The sequence below is a fragment of the Alternaria ethzedia genome (assembly GCF_023757985.1).
Source record: "Alternaria ethzedia strain BMP 0044 chromosome Unknown scaffold_10, whole genome shotgun sequence".
Classification (NCBI taxonomy): Eukaryota; Fungi; Ascomycota; class Dothideomycetes; order Pleosporales; family Pleosporaceae; genus Alternaria; species Alternaria ethzedia.
In genome coordinates, this window is record NW_026056203.1 from 149,913 (window position 1) to 167,681 (window position 17,769).

The following is a 17,769-nucleotide window of genomic DNA, read 5'->3' on the forward strand; positions in this document are numbered from 1 at the left end:
TCCCAAAAATTATCGCTAGCGTTCAAGATTTCGGTTTTAGCGCGTCGCACGTGCCAGGCTGCCATCAGCCAAGCATATCCTCGGGGCCTCTACAGCAACTTTATCGCAAACTCCGCAACTCCAACTCTCTGTTTACCCCACGCAATTGCAACCACCACCCGCATCTGCTACGCCAAGACACCACCCCAGACTGATTGCAGCAGTAATTCCACCGACTCACCATGGCGACGCGCCACTCTGACTACGATCGTAGGCGCCATTCCCCGCGCCGCGACCGCGACCGCGGAGATCGTGGAGACCGCTACGGCGAGGGTCGCTTCAGAGACGACCGTGACCGCCGAGACCGCCGCGATGACCGTCGAGAGCCTGACCGTCGAGACCGCGACCGCGGCGACACGTACCGTCGTCGTTCGCGCTCCCCGCCTCGCCGCCGCGACCGATCCCGTGACCGAGGAGACCGTGCCGACCGCGGAGACAGCTACAGGCGCGACCGCGACGGTGATAGAGACCGGCGTCGCCGCTCCACTTCCCGTCGACCTGGTTCCCGTTCATCTGCTACACCTGCACCTGGCTCAGACAGTTGGAGGCGCGATGACGGCAGACGCGACGACAGCAGGCGCGATCGGCTAGATCACTCCTCGCGCGACGACAGGAAGAAAGACCCCGAGACACAAGCCAAGGACAAGCTTGCAGACCGCGCTGCGAAGCTGGCTGAGTGGAAGAAGCTCAATGCCGAGCGCCTGCTCAAAGAGAAGACTGACACACCCGGCTCCGGTGCTTCGCCAGCTGCCACTGCACCTGCCACCCCGTCAGTCACTGCGACTCCCCCGCCAGCTCCGGCATCTGAGGCCAAGCTTGTTGATACCGCTAAGACCAAAGTCATTCCGCAGAAGAGTGCTACTGAGAAAGTCAAGCAGAAGCAGCCCGAGAAGTCGACCTTCAGACTGGATGCTTCCGCCGCAGCCCGTCCTCTAGACATGGCCAAGCCTGCAGGCAAGACTGTCACCAACATTAGCAGTATGTTCATCCCCAGTCCTATTTCCACGAACCACAAGCTCACACCTACAGACGTTCCCATTGTTAAGGGCAATGGCAACATTGGCTCGTTCGGTCTCAAGACTAAGACTGCTGCTGAGACCGAGGAAGAGAATTCCAGAAAGGCATTGCTCGACGAGGAAGGCCCGACCCGCAAGCGCAAGCTACAGGCCCTCCCCGAATTCGACGCCAACGAGGCACCTCTGCTCGAAGCCGACGGCGACAATGCGGACTCTCCAATGAGTGACATCGGCAGTGATGACGAGAACAACGCGGAGCTTCAAGCTCGCCTTGAGAAGCGTCGCGCTGAGATCGCCAACGAGAACCAAGAGGACACTGCCATGGAAGAGGCAACTGCTGTCGAAGCCCCTGCCGACGACAAGATGGAAGTTGACGAAAATGCAGGCGCCGAAGAAGATGACGTCGATCCTCTCGATGCCTTCATGGCCGATCTCACCGAGCCACAACCAAGCCGCGGAGCTCCTTCGGGTCAGACTATGTTTGCCGACGAGCTTGAGACTGTCGAGACTTCCGTCGAACATGAGGACCTTAACGAACTTCGCGCTGCCAAGAAAAAGAAGAAGAAGGAGGTGCCTACCGTCAACCACGATAAAGTTGAGTACGAACCGTTTAGGAAAGACTTCTACACTGAGCCCTCCGAAGTTGCACAGATGACACCTGAGGAGGTCGCAGATCTTCGCCACGAGCTCGACGGCATCAAAGTCAAGCCTGACGATGTTCCCCGTCCTGTCACCAAGTGGGCGCAGATGGGCCTGCTGCAAGCTACCATGGACGTCTTCACCAAGATCGGCTACGAGAGGCCTACAGGTATCCAGTCTCAAGGTGTACCCGCAATTCTCTCTGGCCGAGATCTCATCGGAGTCGCCAAGACCGGTTCTGGAAAGACACTTGCATTCGGTATCCCTATGATTCGTCATGTCCTTGATCAACGCCCACTGAAACCAACTGATGGGCCTATCGGACTCATTCTCGCCCCAACCCGAGAGCTAGCACTGCAGATTGTCAACGAGCTCAAGCCATTCCTTGCAGCATCGGGTGTCACCATCAAGTGTGCATATGGTGGTCAGCCCATCTCTGAACAAATTGCTATGATCAAGCGTGGTGGCATCCACATCCTATGTGCAACTCCCGGCAGAATGATTGATCTGACCAACGTCAACCAAGGACGAGTGCTTTCTTTCCGCCGCATCACTTACGTTGTCCTTGATGAAGCTGATCGCATGTTCGATATGGGCTTCGAGCCTCAAGTCATGAAGATTCTTGCGAATGTACGTCCTGATCGCCAGACTGTCCTTTTCTCAGCAACTATGCCCAAGAACATGCAATCTTTGGCTCGCAAAGCACTGCACAACCCAGCCGAGATCACCATCGGTGGTAAGAGCAAGGTAGCTCCCGAGATCACTCAAATCATCTCTGTCGTACCGAACAGTTATGAGAAGAAGATCAACAAGACTCTACTGTATCTTGGTCAGTTGTTCTCTGAAGACGAGAATGCCCAGGTATTGATCTTCACTGAGCGGCAAGAGACAGCCGAAGATCTCCTGTCCAAGCTTTACAAGTCTAAGTATTTCTCTGTCAACACGATTCACGGAGCTAAAGATCAGACTGATCGCAACGAAGCGATCAACGACTTCAAGCAAGGTGTTCTTTCGATTCTCATTGCCACATCTGTAGCCGCCCGTGGTCTTGATGTCCCTGGACTGGCTATGGTCTTGAACTTTGATTCGCCAACCCATCTAGAAGATTACGTGCACCGCTGCGGACGTACCGGCCGTGCTGGCAACAAAGGTACCGCTGTTACGCTTATCGAGAACCCCGGTCAAGAGCGCTTCGCTCTTCACATCGTCAAGGCACTCAAGGAGAGCGGTACAGAAGTGCCTCCAGAGCTCCAGGAGATGGCTAACACATTCCATGAGAAGGCCAAGGCAGGCACCGAGAAGTACTATGGCGGTTTCGGTGGCAAGGGTCTCGACAAGCTCGATGCAGCACGCGCACTTGAGAAGAAGCGCGAGAAGCGTCAACTTAAGCTGGAAGGTGTTGACGAGAGTGAAGACGAAGAAGAGATTGCACCACTCATCAAGAAGCCCGAGGTCGCTGGCCCAGCTGGTGCTGTCAACGCTTCTGGTCCTGCTGCAGCTGCCGAAGAAGATCAACCACACTGGATGAAGCTGCTGAACAGCAAGATTGTGGTCAGCAAGACTGAGCGCCCCGACGCTGCCGCTTCTGGCAAGCCGATGACCGCGCGCGAGCGAGCCATGGCCGCTGCTTCCAAGGTCGACGGCAGGCTGAGCAAGAAGGGTATGATCCACGCGGGTCAGCCCATCGATAACAAGGGCCCCGATGCTGGTCTCTACCACTCAACCATCGAGATCAACGACTTTCCTCAGAAGGCTCGATGGGCCGTCACCAACCGCACCAACGTCGCCAAGATTCTGGAGCAGACTGGTGTTTCCATCACGACCAAGGGCAACTACTACCCCACTCCCAAGCAGCCTGGTGAGAATGATCTACCCAAGTTGTACATTCTCGTCGAGGGTGACACCGAGAACATTGTCACACAGGCTATGATGGAGCTCACTCGTCTTCTGCGCGAGGGAACCATTGCGGCCGAGGATGCCTCTGCGACTCGTGGCCCTACCGGCCGTTACAGTGTGGTTTGAGAAGTTTCACTTCGGTAAGGTATGCTCGATTTTCTTTCTTTCATCTCAGCGTTGCTTTCTCAGCGTTGCTTTCTTTTCCATGGCGTCAGTTCACTGCATTGGGAGGAATGGTCAAATGGATGGATGGGAAGGGCATGGGACGGAGTTGAAGGTTTCGACAAAACACGATCGTGCTTCGATACATGCCTCTGGGCTGTACCAAAACGTAAGTTCTTACCTCATCGCCCATTCACAGTCTACGTTGATTTACACAACCCCTCACAGGTTTCTACTCGGCTGCTGAGCTCTATCGGCAACGACACCATTGTACATTAATGAGCTCGGCTACACGGTTAGCCGGTATGCGCTATGCGGGAAGGGGAGTGTGGAGGCTTGACTCTGGTAGTTCTGGTAAAACATGTCTGGTACGAAGGAGTGGGGTCTTGACGCTGGTGCTTTCCATGCAGCCTGATATGGCACGAGAGTGTAGCTTAAGATAACCTTTCAAATGAGAGGCATTTCTGTCTACCACATGAACTTCTTCGCGTGTTCCTAACCACTCATATCTCGCACTGTTTACCCCAACTTGCCTGGCGGCACTGACTCCCGGTCTCCGGAGACGTGATACTGCAACGCGACCTCATAGCGGGCCTCTTCGCCGATCCTGTATACTCCATCAATAAATCTCTCCTCAAGATCACCCTCTGCGCGACAATCAATACATGCAGACGCGAACCGACATTTATTCATTCATTCCTCAGACCCAGATGCGTGGTACGGCTACGCCGTATTGCCCCGAACACCGATGACGCAGCTCTACAGGACCCACGCCGCACCGCACTGACGCCATATCGCCTCCCAAGCTGCAGCTGCAGCTGCATCATCTGAAAAACCCTCCTCGGGGGTATATCCATCGGAATATGTATGTGTAGGTGTAATGGCGCCATAGCTGCATGTCGCATGCTGCATCTTCCACTCCCTCTGCCGTCCTCCCATCCATCCTCCTAACATCCACCGAACCCTACGCCGCAACACTGCATATCTCCTTCGCGTGCATCTCCGCCTATTTTAGGCCGAGCGTCCAGGACCACCTGCAGGGTCGATACATGTCTTAACCTCGCGAAGAAGGAACCTGGACTATTCTGTTGATGATGCAGATGCAGGTGTAAGGCGCGTACGTGCGTGCGTGCGTGCGTTGCTCGCAGAAAAGACGCACAGCACAGCCCTGTCTGCTGCCGCCCCCAACGCCACTCGCTCCAGCTGGATCTGGAGATCCCTTCGTCTCGGATGCGGCTCGGCGAACCCAGGTTCAGGGCGGGTTTTACAAAATGGGGGGGATAGCGGTGGAGGGTGCATGGCGAAGGATGCACGCGGTAGGGTAGGTCGGCGGAAGGACGTTCCGGGTTATTTGGTTGGTTGGTAGGTTGGTAGATTTTCGTTGGAGAGAGTGGGGACTTGGTAAAGGGTAGGTGGGGTGAGGTTTGCGGTCAATCTTTCATGTATTGGACTGATTTTTGGTCGCTGATGAGGTCGAAGGAATGGTTTCTGGTTAAGGAAGCGGTCGGAGGAAGTGTAGCAGGTTGATTAGCTGAGTCGTTGGAGGTATCCTTGCGCAATTAGGCGTTCGACGTCGCCTTGCCGGACGTAGAATTGGGAGTTCTTAGTAAGGGTTATGGAGCTGTGACGTCGGTTAGCTATGATGACTAGTGTACAATATTTCGGATGCGGAAGGAAGGGTCGTAGGCTTCGGCATGCCGAGATGGCGGTCACGTACCCGTACTCTGTTTGGATCTCGCCCGCGTCCTTCAAGACGCGCACGTCGATGAAGAGATCGCGCGGCGGCTCCAGACTCCCCGTTAGATCGATATCCGTCCATTGCCCCTTATACGCAGCAAGCAGATCACTGTATTGCCTCACATACTCCTCCTCTTCAGGGCTCAAACTACTCTCTTCTTTCCCGCCTCCAGCACCCATTCCACTGCCCCTCCCCCCTTCTCCGCTATGGTCCTTGCTGCCCTGTTGTTCCAGCACGTCGACGCCCTCCCAGCAGTATTCTTCCAGCTTGTCGCTCCGCACGCGGTGGTAGGCGAGTAGACACCGCTTGTTCCGGCGCATGCAGAGATGGTTTACGAGGAGGGCGCAGGCGGTTTCGGGGGATGCGCTGGGGTTGAAAGACCCGCTGTAGGGGGCGAGGATGGATGAAACGTCTTTGTCGAGGTCGCGCACTTCGCGCACTATGGAGCGTGTGAGCTCCGAGGCGTAGGGTGGGAGATGGGGGAGGGCGAGGGTGCGTTTGGCGTTTTGGACCTGGGGTGGTTAGAGAGGCTGTATAGTATTGAGGTATGGATGGAGTGTTCATACCAACTTGTTGGCCGCTTCTCCATACATGGCTGTGGTGGGTGTTTTGGGTCCTTAGATGTTTTCTTGGTGGTACAGAGATGTGACGATCAAGCAAACGCGACTCGTCACTGCGATTTGTAGGATGCGCAGAAGTTGTAAGCTACTATACTGTGTGTAAAAAGGTAGCAACAATTAGGATTGTGCAGATTGTTAACTAAGAGAATCAAAGACTGCGTAGTTCGAGCAAGAGCGATTGGCGCATGCGATGTAACAGTAACATTTGTTGGACCCTCCCCGAAGGCAGGCGCGTTCCTGACGCGGGGGCAGGTGGGGCGGGGACGGGTCTTGGCTTGTCGAGTCCAACTTCAAACCTCTTCTGGCAATCCCTTCCACAACGCCAGCAATCCACGCAACCTCATTCGCCAGCATCGCCAAACCCTCGGCTGGCATCATGTATGCTATCGCATACACGGAAAGATGGATCGGTAATACGCACGATGAACACGACATCACGTCAGCATCGCGTCAAGAGAAGAGCGAAGGAAGATTGACCTAATATGTACATCTCGATCTACGCATGCGATAACCCCATGTCTAAATGCTTTAAGCCCCCGAGCTTTTGGTCCGATCAACGCCTTGAATGCTGCCCACCATGGAAGCGCTCATCAGAAACCACCCAACGATGCTGAAATGAACGGTAATAGCCAGGAACGACGTCGCACGTAAGCGTAAGAGCAACATAACCACCCAGAATGCACTAGCTAACGTGATATAGATCACTGCTCACCCATCCACTTATCAAACTCCGACTCTTGTTCGAGCGACACCATGGTCGGGTCTGACTGCCAAGCTTGGTACTCATCATGCGGAAGATCCAACAAGCCATCAAGGTTGTGCTGCTCAAGCCTATCTTCTTGCATGTCCGGATGAGGATTCCGGTATACGGCGTTCTGCAACGCTGAAGGGTCGATGTCTGAATGATTTCCTCCGTCGTAAGCCAACAGCAATGGATCCAGCTGCCCTTCGTCGAATGATGAACTCATGTTCGGGTGCAGCTGTTGCAGAAGATCGTTCGCATTACCTCCAGGTAATCCCAGCATCGATGGATTCGAGTGGAACTGCATGGAAGAGGATGGCGTGTCTACCCTCCTCATGTGCATGTCGTCTGCGTATGTCGGACTAATCTGCATATTCGGGTAGGGGGCAGTCTGGTAGTACTGATTGTAGAGCTCGTTGTGGCTTATCGGCATCGGCATCGGTCGCCCTTCGTTTGTCATCTCCCAGGACGATCGGTTGATACCATTACCATTCGGTCCGAACGACTGATCGAAGTACTCTACAGCAACACCATTTGACGGATAGCTGAATGATCGATCGATTCTCCTGGCCTGTCGGGGACGAGACCTGCCACCACCGGGAGCCCATTCGGCATCGTCAAGGTCGCTCGGTTCTTCTTCGTCAGACCACTCGCTTCTTCGCTTACGAGCCGGCGCTGCTGTCTTGCTAGGCGAGAACTTGTACGTCGGGTGTGCGTTTTGGTGGTTGATCCTCTCGATTTTTGCGTACTCGTTGTATAGCTCGCGGATCTCCGGCGGCTCCAGCGGCCAGCTCTCCCCCGCTACGGACGATACGACTTGGTGGTTGTTTTGAAGACACCATGACTTGGCCCTTTCCGCAAACGCCGACCGGTACAGCATGAACGAGTTCATGGGACGAGTGATGTATCCATTCCTCTTCTCGACTTCGCGTCTCCTGACATCCGCTGGCCTGTTGACCCATTCCTCCATATTCTTGACCGGGATATGATGTAACTCCTTAGTCAGTATGCTCAATGGCGCAGTAAGCTTAGGCGTCTTGTGCTTCTCGTTCTTCGGTGCTTTCGGCTTCTTCACTCTCGGTGTCGCTTTCCGTCTAGGGCTGGTCTCGTTCAGGCGTGGAGAACTGGACGATGTCGTTGCTCGTCCGCTACGAGTTGTCCTACGTCCGGAATCCTCATCGTTCGCGGATCTTGGTGTCGGTGGCGAGAACAAGGCTTGCTCGTTCTACCATCCATTAGCAATCGGGTCAGAAACAATCGGCGACATTACTTACCTGCATGCCGTTATACGGCCCGTTCTGGTAATACTCCGCTGGTGGACCATATCCCTCCTGTAACTCGATCAGCATGGTTACATGTGTGAAGACGCAGGGACTCTTACATATTGTATACCTAGTCCGAGCCCACGAGGATGGTTGTCGGCATGTGACGCATGTGAAGGGATCCCTTCGTGCGCCACCGAGCCTGGCGAGCCGTACCCTGTCTCACCGAACGAATAGCCGCGATCGACGCCATATTGCGCAACTGGGTGCAGCCCGGACTGATAATCTGACCCAGCATTCGGTGGGGTCGGAGGATGTTGTTGGACGAGCGTGTCACCCCTCATCATGGCGAGTGTTGATGCACAAGTTAGTTGCTGCGACAGTGGAGATTGCGGACTGCCGATTGGCCTTGTTTCCGGACTCAACGCAACGCTTAAGCGATGGAGATCGATAGTTGAACAGAGCAAGCGCAACTGCAATGGATGAAATGACTCTTCTGTTGGTCAAAGGCCGCGCAACATGAAGACCGGAGGATTTTGTTGCTTCTGGATACCGAGATGCGTTCGTTGGGCTCTCGAGAAGATACTGGATGAGACTGTTCTGTTCCAGATATTGTACTGGATATGTGTCAGTACGGCTAGCGAATGTGTCGCTCTTTGCTGGGTTTGCTTCACCGCAATGATGCATAGCAGTTCGCAAAGTGTTCAGGGAACGAACCTGTTGCAGTTACCCGCTTCTCACCGGCACCAAGGCTTTGGTGCAGAGACAATCAGCGTGGACGACTATGCGATACCAACTTGCAAGTCAGACACCGCCGTACTGTTTGAGTTGTGTTGTTCCGGCCCGTGTCTCTTTGTGGCGAAGGCAGAGCTCGAGCAAAGTGTGAAGGGCAAATCAACGGAGAAGGATTCTTTGTCCGGGATCAGTCGCCAGAAGGTATTTGTAGCGACTACACAACCTCGAGGTCGACTGCTCACGTATGTGTATAGTGTACTTAGTCGTCTGAACATGGACAAAGGCACTACCGGATTGGTGTTGGCTGGGCGCGCTTGACACACTCAGACGTCGCGCTGCTTTTGGCCTGCGAACCTCTCAAGCGATGAACTACCTGCGAAATGGCGCAAGACCTAGCCTTCTGGTCCGTTCACGTTTCGAAGTCGAAAATATCATGTCCGTCCTGTTGTGGGGTTGAAAGCGGCCCTCAGCCCCTCCACATCGACAGCTATAGACGGAAGCTACTCTCAATCTAGGCGCCCTTCCTTTCAAATCGCCTACCCCAAGAAGCTGTCTACCAATCTTAGCAGGGGTGTACTATGGCTTGCAGCAGTCATGTGCACTGGGCGCTCGCTATAGCAAGCCACACGCTCACTGGTATCTTTAGCCTCCAGAACGACCCCTGAAATTATGTTCCGCCAGAACATGGGCTGCATTCCTGCACCAATTGCATCACCGGGGGCTCGCGGTACCCTTTCCCAGCAACCAATGACATAGATGGTACATGACCAGAAATCTTCCCAAGGCCGAACGTGGTTGGTCGACCAAAACTTGGGTTCTTTCGCTACGTAGTCAAGCCTGACGTGCTGTTCACGGATGGCTGCAGCCTTCTATGTCAGATCCCTGACAGCTGGTCATACTTGGCAGGGCTGACCACGACACAACGATTTCTAACATCCACACCGCACATCAAAATGCAACTACGCAGTCAATCTACAGGCGGCGACAAACTAAGCACATCTCAAACACTCGATCTCAAACACATTATCATGATTTTGCGGTCGCCGGACAAAGGGTAGGGTCGGTACGGCAATCCCGACAGGCTGGTTACGATGCGCCCCCGCGGCGAGGTTCAGGTCTGTGTTGACCGCTCAAGCTCAGAATAATTCCGTCCATCTTGCCTCTCGGCTATTGAACCCGAAATGCTGCAGCGACGACAGTTGGGGTAAGCCCGTCGCAGTCAACAGGCACTCAACGTCCTTCGGTGACAGGCCGCGGACATCTGGGTAAGGTCCTGCATATTGCATGCATACAGCGAAAAGTTCGGTTGCTTCCGGTCGATCGTGTTGACATGGGGACCTGCCTTTGGAATGCGTACTATCGCCGTTTCGGCATCACGACCAAACAGTTACAGCCTTGTGCGACCAGGTTTGGCTGAGCCTCAAAGACGATAGTGATTGGTTCGAGCAAGCGCGAAACAAAAGTGGAGACCACTGTCTGGAGTATTGCTTTGAACCAGGAGGCTTGAATGAGTTTGTACTGTTTGAGCATGCTTCTCTGACCGGTGTACCCAAGAATGAACGCAAACGGACTATCACCATGCCAAAGTACTCTGGCAGTATCGTGGAGGACTACATCAGGACACATGACAGGTATCCATGGTGGGTACAGCATTGTCGACTCGAGCTACTCGTAGTCACAGGTGTCGAGAGCATCATCTGCGCACGTGTGTGTGATCGACGCCGTAGCTGTCAATGTCTGCCTCCACTGACCCAACTTCTGCATTACCCAGATAGGCTATATCTCCGTTACCTTCGCCAGCTATCGCAATTGCAAGAAACCATTTCCGCAATTTGCCATACGATGATCCCGTCGGCGGGCTAAAGAGATAGGATCCGCTGGTTCTACCCGTCATCGACCCGGATGTTCTCGGTCACAGACCTCCCCGCGCCTCCGTCCACTTTTTACAACGACTATCTACGCCTAAAGCGCTCGGTACCTTGCAATAATTGCAAACCAAGAGATGTTGTACTACCATTCCGCGGACGCCAAGAGTCAAGGTCGGCCCCCATTTTGCTGGAAGGGTTTGGCGGTTGAGCGGTCTACCCCACTTCCCAGCATTGTTACCATGGGACGAGCTTCTGGCACGGGAATTCCGTCAATAGTGTGATCGAAACCACCAATATCATTGCGCTCGAAGCAAGCTACGCTCAAGCTTCGGCCCTTTTCTGCTCACAGCACGACAAGTGCCGCGCCACCGGCACACTCGCGTTGAAGATGCAGTTGCATGACATCTTGCACGCTGGAGTTGCCTAGCCACCTCAGGTATACACGCCTCCGGCACCAGGAAGCTGGCGCTGGTACGCTAGTATGCGCTCTTGCAGTAGGCCAACGGTCGCAGTTCGATCCAGCAACTATGCCGCGAGGTACCCATATACGGATTGATGCTTGGTACGGCTCTCATGCAAGTATCGCACGATTTGCCTGACATTCTTCAATGTACCTTGATGAAAACTTACCCGTTCCAGAATGATCAGAAGACACGGCACAGTGGCACAGTCGACGAAGCTCCCGGCAAAAGCTTACGATATATCTATGGCGTCGAGGCAATATCCCAGCATGCCGCTCAGTAACGGGACGCCTCTGTCGCTTCTGGCGCGAAGGCGCTTATCTCGCGTAGTTTTGCCGGCTAAAGTATGTGACGAGTAGCGCACCAGCATCAGGGCAGCACTTGTCACACAACAACACGTGCAAGATCGGGGCTTCCGCTCGATCATCGCTTTCCAACGGTGGACTAAGGTCGTTGTAGACTGAGCGCCACCGTCAGCCTGGACATTCGCCTCTTGCTTTACCCCTCATTTCACGTCAAGGCCTGAATCCTTCTCCATTCCATTCGGCTAAAACGTCAGCGTCGCTCACCACTCCACTCACCTTATCTCCTTGCTGAACCGATGCGGCTTAAAGATGACATGGGTCTTTCCTCAACCAGCTAGCATCGTGTTACGCCACCCCATGGAGTCGGTACACGCTAGCACGTGATGTCACTAACGCTGCGCTCCTGTCGCTTACCCCAGTCGTTGGTCGACGCCCATCCACAACGGCTGCCAGCCTGGATGTGGGAAATGCTGAATCCTGTAGGGGTGGCGAAAGTGCATGTTCGCATTAGCTCGCATCTTCCTGCCCAACGTACTTTCGTTGAGCTATCTAACTTTGCATCACATTGCGCGAATGCGCGCGATATGAGATGGCTGTGTCTAGTGCAGAGGAAGGTCAGGGTATCCTCGCAGTGCAAGGTGCCAGTCATGCAGCGCACACTTCATTCAGTGGTTATTACTTCAGTCACAGCTGTGAGGTCGACAACCAGTACCTTGCGTTTCTGCTGATACCAATTGCTTGCAATTCTCACAGTAGCAACGTTGACAAAGAGAGTACATTTTGCCTTGGAGAGTCGAAACAGTGTCTCGTCAAATTTCACTATGCCGCTGAGATGGTTCACCTCGTTCACGGCGTCAATTAGAGATTAGCTCCTTGATGCGGTATGAGGAGCGCTGTGATATACAAAACCTCTTATGAGACAATGGAGTGATCAATCAATGAGACAAGCACGTAGAATAGTCATTCATGTAGCTCACGGAAAGATTTGTTTGTACCAATGATTTATATCGCGACATCATATGAATCGCACAAACGTGTCTATAAACCCGGCTCAGGGAACCAGCACCGAATTTGAACGCGACTGACTGACAGATACCCGCATTATGACAGAGACCAAACCAATGTCTTCCCCTGACCACGAAGCTGCATCTCCGAACTCTTCAGATGAAGAGCAGCAAGGACCAGTCAGACCCGTAACACGAACGAATGCTTCATCCTTCGCTGCCCCGACCAGAGCATCTGAAGCGAAGAAGAACGAGAAGATCGAACTTGCTCAGTATGGGAAGAGGGGGGCGTCGACGAAGGAACCGTCGAGCCGGCCAGGTAGTGCGATGCGGCAGCATTCGTCGACTGGGTTTGGTAGTAGACCGCAGAGTCGTCAGCGGTGGGGGGCTGGTACGCCTACGCGGGATGGAGATGATGATGAGGTAGATGATGTTGATGCTGATGTTGACATTGATGAGGAGGACGCAGATGACGATGAGGAACACGTCGACGATGACGACTCTAGTCAGTTTGATAGCGACGTGGAACACGAGAGATGCGCAGAGGAAGAAGAAGAAGAAGAAGAAGCACCGCCTATCCTAGAAGGGGAAGGGCTGGAAGGAAAGCCGCTAGAGAAGGAGGATCTAGGAGAAAATAAGCCAGAAGAGGAAGAGCTCGAAGAGCAAGCACAAGAGCAAGTATCAGAGCCCGAAGAAGAGTTGACAATACAGGAACAGGAGCAATCGTATGACTTAGAAGATCTCTTAGCCCAGGAAGAGCCACAGGTGTATCACGTTGAGAATTCCAGTACTGATGTTCAGGAATCACAACAACGGGAATCACCCTTGACGCAAGACGATATGGCTCCAGTATCACAAGAAGATCATGTCGAGAATGTGGAAAGCCAGACCGCGGCATCTCAAGACCAGATCGAAAGCGTATCGCCGCACGGCAATGAAGAAAAGCCTATCGTTCCGCCCGAAATCATTGCAGAGATACAAGACCTCCAGATCAAACGTCAACAAGTGGAAGAAGAGCGCGACGAGGCAATGAGACAGCGTGAAACCGTACTACAAGAGTTGCAAACCGTCAAAGAAGAAGCGTCGAACCTAAAGAAACAGTACGAGAAGCTATCTGTCCAACTTCGCGAGAGCGAAGCCAAGATTGCAGCGCGCAACGCACGCGAACCTGGATTACCTCCTCTTGAAGAGGTGGAAGCGGAGAACAAAAAGCTTCGAGCATCGGTCGAGCGGACGCGGTTGGAGCTCGCGGCGAAGAAAACAGAGGCAGAAGATGCGACTGCTGCCTGCAAGTCGTTTGATGACTCACTGAGAGAAGTGGACGAGAAGTTGAAGAACAACCAGGAGTCTATCCGCACACTCTGCGAAGTTGTCAACCAAGTGGCCGAAAACTTGCCACGGATCTCGAAATGCGAGGCCAAAGAGCTCGATGCAGTTTTCTTGAGTCTTTCGCAAGATGATGAGACTGGAAAACTGCGAGGTGAATTCCTAAAACTGATCAAAAACTTCAATGGAAACTCTAAAGAGTTGAGGGAGCAGATCGAAGATTTGAATCGTGAGCTAGCGGAGAAAGAATACGAGATTAATAGTTTGGGAAAGACCATCGAAATCGAGAGGAAGGGGTTGTTGAGCCCCGGTCTACCAAGTCCGCATCCCATGCAAACTGGTAAGAATGAATGGGAACAGTACTACGAACGGGAGAAAAAGAAGCGCCGTGATGCAGAGTCGGAGCTCGCCAAAGCAAAGAAACAGCTGTCACAACTCCAGCCCGAGAATGAAAAACTACAATCAGACCTTACCAAAGCGGAAGAAGAGCTCGCAGAGCTTCGCCCCAAAAACGACCAGTTGGAACTGGAGGCCAAGACCTGGAAGGAAGAACTTGAACAAAACAAGACCCAATTCGAACAATGCAGCCTCGCGTTCGAAGCCAACATGTCCGAGCAACAGCTGGAGAACTTCCGATACATCCGGGACTACTACCAAAAAGTCAAAGATCACGCCCATTGGGAAGTCCAAGGCCTCCAACAAAAGCTCTCAGTAGCAGACCAAGTAAAGGAGGCACTAAAACGAGACTACAAGCGCGAACAAGGCGTTAATACGCGCTTGGAAGATGCGGTGATTAGACTGAGGAAGAGCGTCAAAGCCCGGGATATTCATATCGGAAAAACGGAACAAGCGTTCATGCGCGAAGCACCGTTTCCTATCCGTTCACCTAGTACCTCTGGTAGCCGCACACCTGATAGCGATACCTCATCGTCTACGTCCCCTTCTTCGATATCGGACTGGACTCATCCACTCGAACGCGTCAAGAGGCCTCCGCTCATACCACGCTGCCACCTCCCCGCCGCCATCCAAGCGCGCGAAGCCAGACTAGACACGTATAAACAAGAACTTGAGGAAGCGCGAGAAGTAGAGATCTTCAAGGCCAGTGTCAAACCTCGCGGATCGACAGCCAGGGGTGGAACTATTGCGACCGACATCATGGACCAAGTGCGGAAATCCGGCATGGGGTCTTTGTATCCGGTTGAGAAGACGGGGTGGTTAGATACGAGCTGGAAGGGTGCGTGGGAGAGGTGGGATGGGAATTACTGGGCGATGGAATTTGCGAAGGGGAAGCAGGTAGACTTTTTGAAGAAGGTGGGGGTTTGGCGGGAGGATTGGAATTAGTAGCATGATGTAAATAGCAATGATCTGCGATAGATTGCTGTGTTAGTTTCTTCAACCAAGAAAGGAAGTGCCGTAAGAGTCCAAAGTAACAATTCGATTCGTTCCAGGCAAACCGAGCATCACACTATTCGGTGAATAACGCGCTGATAGCCGCATACTCCAGACCACTTAGACCGCTTCCGTTGTCTCAGTCTCGCCCTTCTCCTTCTTTGCGACATTATTGATAGTGGCAAGCGCTTCTCCCTTAGCTTGCGCAGCAGCAACGTTCTCGAGGTCGCGTGCAAGATTGTCGCTACCCTTCTTGGTCTTCCAAGCGTGTGGGCCCTCTTTGCTGAACAAGAATTCAACCTCCTCAAGAGTCTTGCCACAGGTCTGTCCGAGAAGTTAGCAGAAGTCATGACAGATATCCCAGGTTTCCTTACCTCAGGGTAGGTGAAGAAGAATTGGACGGCGGCCATAAAGCAGAGGATTCCGAAGACAAGGAAAAGTCTCCATCGAATGTTGACAAACGCGGGTGGAATGAACAATCCAATGGCGAAGTTGAAAAGCCAGTTTCCAATCGCTGCGATACCCATTCCGGAAGCTCGAGTTTCTAGTGACCAGACCTCAGCGGCGTAGACCCAGCAGATGGGTGCGAGGGTAAGAGCGTAGAACTAAGATGCGGAATTAGTGTGGTTCATGTTCAGCTCGTAGAGGTACTTACGATAATCAAAAGATACGAAAACGCGATAACGGTGTACGCCGGCGATCCGGTGACCATCATGACAACATTCGCGTCGCCACCAACACCCTCAGGGACATACGTGGAGAACCCGCCGAGCATTCCAGCTACGACCAGATGGCATATGCCCATCGCAATGGCTCCCCAAACCAGAAGTGTTCGCCGGCCGATCTTGTCGACGAAGAAGAACATGATGGACGAGAAGACGATGAACAAAGCGTACTGCACACCGGAGGAGATAAGCTTGGTGTTGCCTGTAAGACCAGCCATGGCGAAGATGTATACGACGTAGTAAGTCATGACCTGAGAACTGTTAGCAGGACGGTACTACGCGAAGTATGCTCAACATACATTAGCACCCGAAAGCTGCTGCCAGGCCTGGACAGAGAAACCGGCAAGAGTCCGTTTCCACATGCCGTTGTAGACGAACTTTCGCCATCCTTGGGGAGCTAAACGTTCTGCTGTGAGAGCAGTTACGATCTCCTCGTATTCGGCGATGACGTAGGGATCCTCGATGTTGCCGTCGGCTTGGATGGAGGCCAGAATGTGGATTGCTTCTTCTGTACGGTCGACCTTCGCGAGCCATCGTGGAGACTCTGGGAGGAATGGGAGACCGATCATGAACATGACGCAGGGGACGTATTGAATTCCCCAGGCCGTACGGAATGAAGCTGACTCGCCAGGAATGAAAGTACATCCGTAACCTATGAAGTACCTGCGATCTGTTGGCTTGGGCTTGTTTCGTGTGCTCAGTGGACGTACATGATGAGGATACCCCACTCAATAGCGAGCTGTTGGATAATAATGATTGCACCACGCTGCGAGTGCTTGGAGATTTCGGCCAGGTAGACAGGAACCTGAGACGAAGTGATACCGACAGTGACTCCGTTCAATACACGACCGGCGATGAGCATGCCGCGACCAGTTGTAGCAACCTGCAGCGCAGTTCCGACTAGCCACCAAAGACAGGCGAACATAAGGGCATCGCGACGACCAAACTTGTCAGAGATAGGACCAGCGATAGCACTGCCAACCACTGAGCCTGCAGCAAGGGCCGCGCCAATAGCTCCCTGGACGACGCCGGTTGGGTTGTCGAAGTAGGTGCTGTTCGTTGTTAGGGATCAATAAGTGAGGGGTTTGACGTCACTGCGACTTACAGATATTGGTCACTCGGAATGATGGCACTCATCGAAGAGATATCAAACCCGAAGAGCATGCCACCCATCGTGGCAACAATTGCCAAGAAGTAGACATTGTAAATCTTAGGAAACCTTTCGAACATCTTGACGGGGACCTGTCCAGAGCCTTGGGTTGATGCAGAGATGTCAGTCGTTCGACCTGTCGATCCACAGACGTGGGGAGGGTCGAATATAAAGGTCGAGAAAGTCGGCACTACACGCCGCTGTGCTCGACGTGACAATCATATCGCTTGAAGCAGCCGTCTCCACTCGAGTCCCTGCTCCGCATGGAGACTCCATACTCGTTGGTCATAGCCCTGGACAGCCAGGTAAAATGGTTAAAATGGATTTACCGACCCAAGTATAGCGGCCGCATGCCGAGAAGCCTGCCGTCTTGACCATCGGAGAGAAACGAGATCGAGTCAGTGTCGGAGCTCGTGTGATTTGTGGAAAAACGATTCTGGGGTTAGGCTGGAGGTGGAGAAGGACGCGCTCAGGCCCGGAGAGTTGTGGAGATCGCCTCACCCGCGTTGTGCATGTGTGGATGTCGTCAGTGGCATCTTAACCGAACCGGCGGCTCTTTTTGCAGACTGCCGGGATCCGACTAAGGTGGTTGCTTCGATGCGCGATGTTACGTGTGACTGGAGATGTTTCCTGAGCAGGTGTTGCTTCCGATTGTTCTTGTGGGTGATTGGGCAGGAATGCGTTTGAGGGGT

The 17,769-nt window shown here is 53.3% G+C and overlaps 5 protein-coding genes across 5 annotated transcripts; 2 read left to right on the plus strand and 3 right to left on the minus strand.

Annotated features, from left to right (window-relative positions):
• Positions 1-221: 221 nt before the first annotated feature.
• On the plus strand, positions 222-3,716 carry PRP5 (pre-mRNA processing RNA-helicase; the record flags this gene model as incomplete). The annotated part of the gene is made up of 1 exon (XM_049376589.1): positions 222-3,716. One exon carries the CDS (start codon positions 222-224, stop codon positions 3,714-3,716), a length of 3,495 nt encoding a protein of 1,164 aa, XP_049233445.1.
• Positions 3,717-5,279: 1,563 nt separating this feature from the next.
• On the minus strand, positions 5,280-6,083 carry PSF1 (DNA replication protein psf1; the record flags this gene model as incomplete). The annotated part of the gene is made up of 3 exons (XM_049376590.1): positions 5,280-5,373; positions 5,470-6,002; positions 6,057-6,083. 3 exons carry the CDS (start codon positions 6,081-6,083, stop codon positions 5,280-5,282), a joined length of 654 nt encoding a protein of 217 aa, XP_049233446.1.
• Positions 6,084-6,811: 728 nt separating this feature from the next.
• J4E87_004974 (uncharacterized protein) lies at positions 6,812-8,461 on the minus strand (the record flags this gene model as incomplete). Its single annotated transcript, XM_049376591.1, has 3 exons — positions 6,812-8,077; positions 8,127-8,183; positions 8,234-8,461. 3 exons carry the CDS (start codon positions 8,459-8,461, stop codon positions 6,812-6,814), a joined length of 1,551 nt encoding a protein of 516 aa, XP_049233447.1.
• A 4,143-nt stretch (positions 8,462-12,604) lies between these two features.
• Positions 12,605-15,154, plus strand: J4E87_004975 (uncharacterized protein; the record flags this gene model as incomplete). Its single annotated transcript, XM_049376592.1, has 1 exon — positions 12,605-15,154. The coding sequence occupies one exon, from the start codon at positions 12,605-12,607 to the stop codon at positions 15,152-15,154; it is 2,550 nt and encodes an 849-aa protein (XP_049233448.1).
• Positions 15,155-15,322: 168 nt separating this feature from the next.
• J4E87_004976 (uncharacterized protein) lies at positions 15,323-17,157 on the minus strand (the record flags this gene model as incomplete). Its single annotated transcript, XM_049376593.1, has 6 exons — positions 15,323-15,526; positions 15,577-15,807; positions 15,858-16,178; positions 16,227-16,590; positions 16,638-16,979; positions 17,033-17,157. 6 exons carry the CDS (start codon positions 17,155-17,157, stop codon positions 15,323-15,325), a joined length of 1,587 nt encoding a protein of 528 aa, XP_049233449.1.
• Between the last annotated feature and the right edge of the window lie 612 nt (positions 17,158-17,769).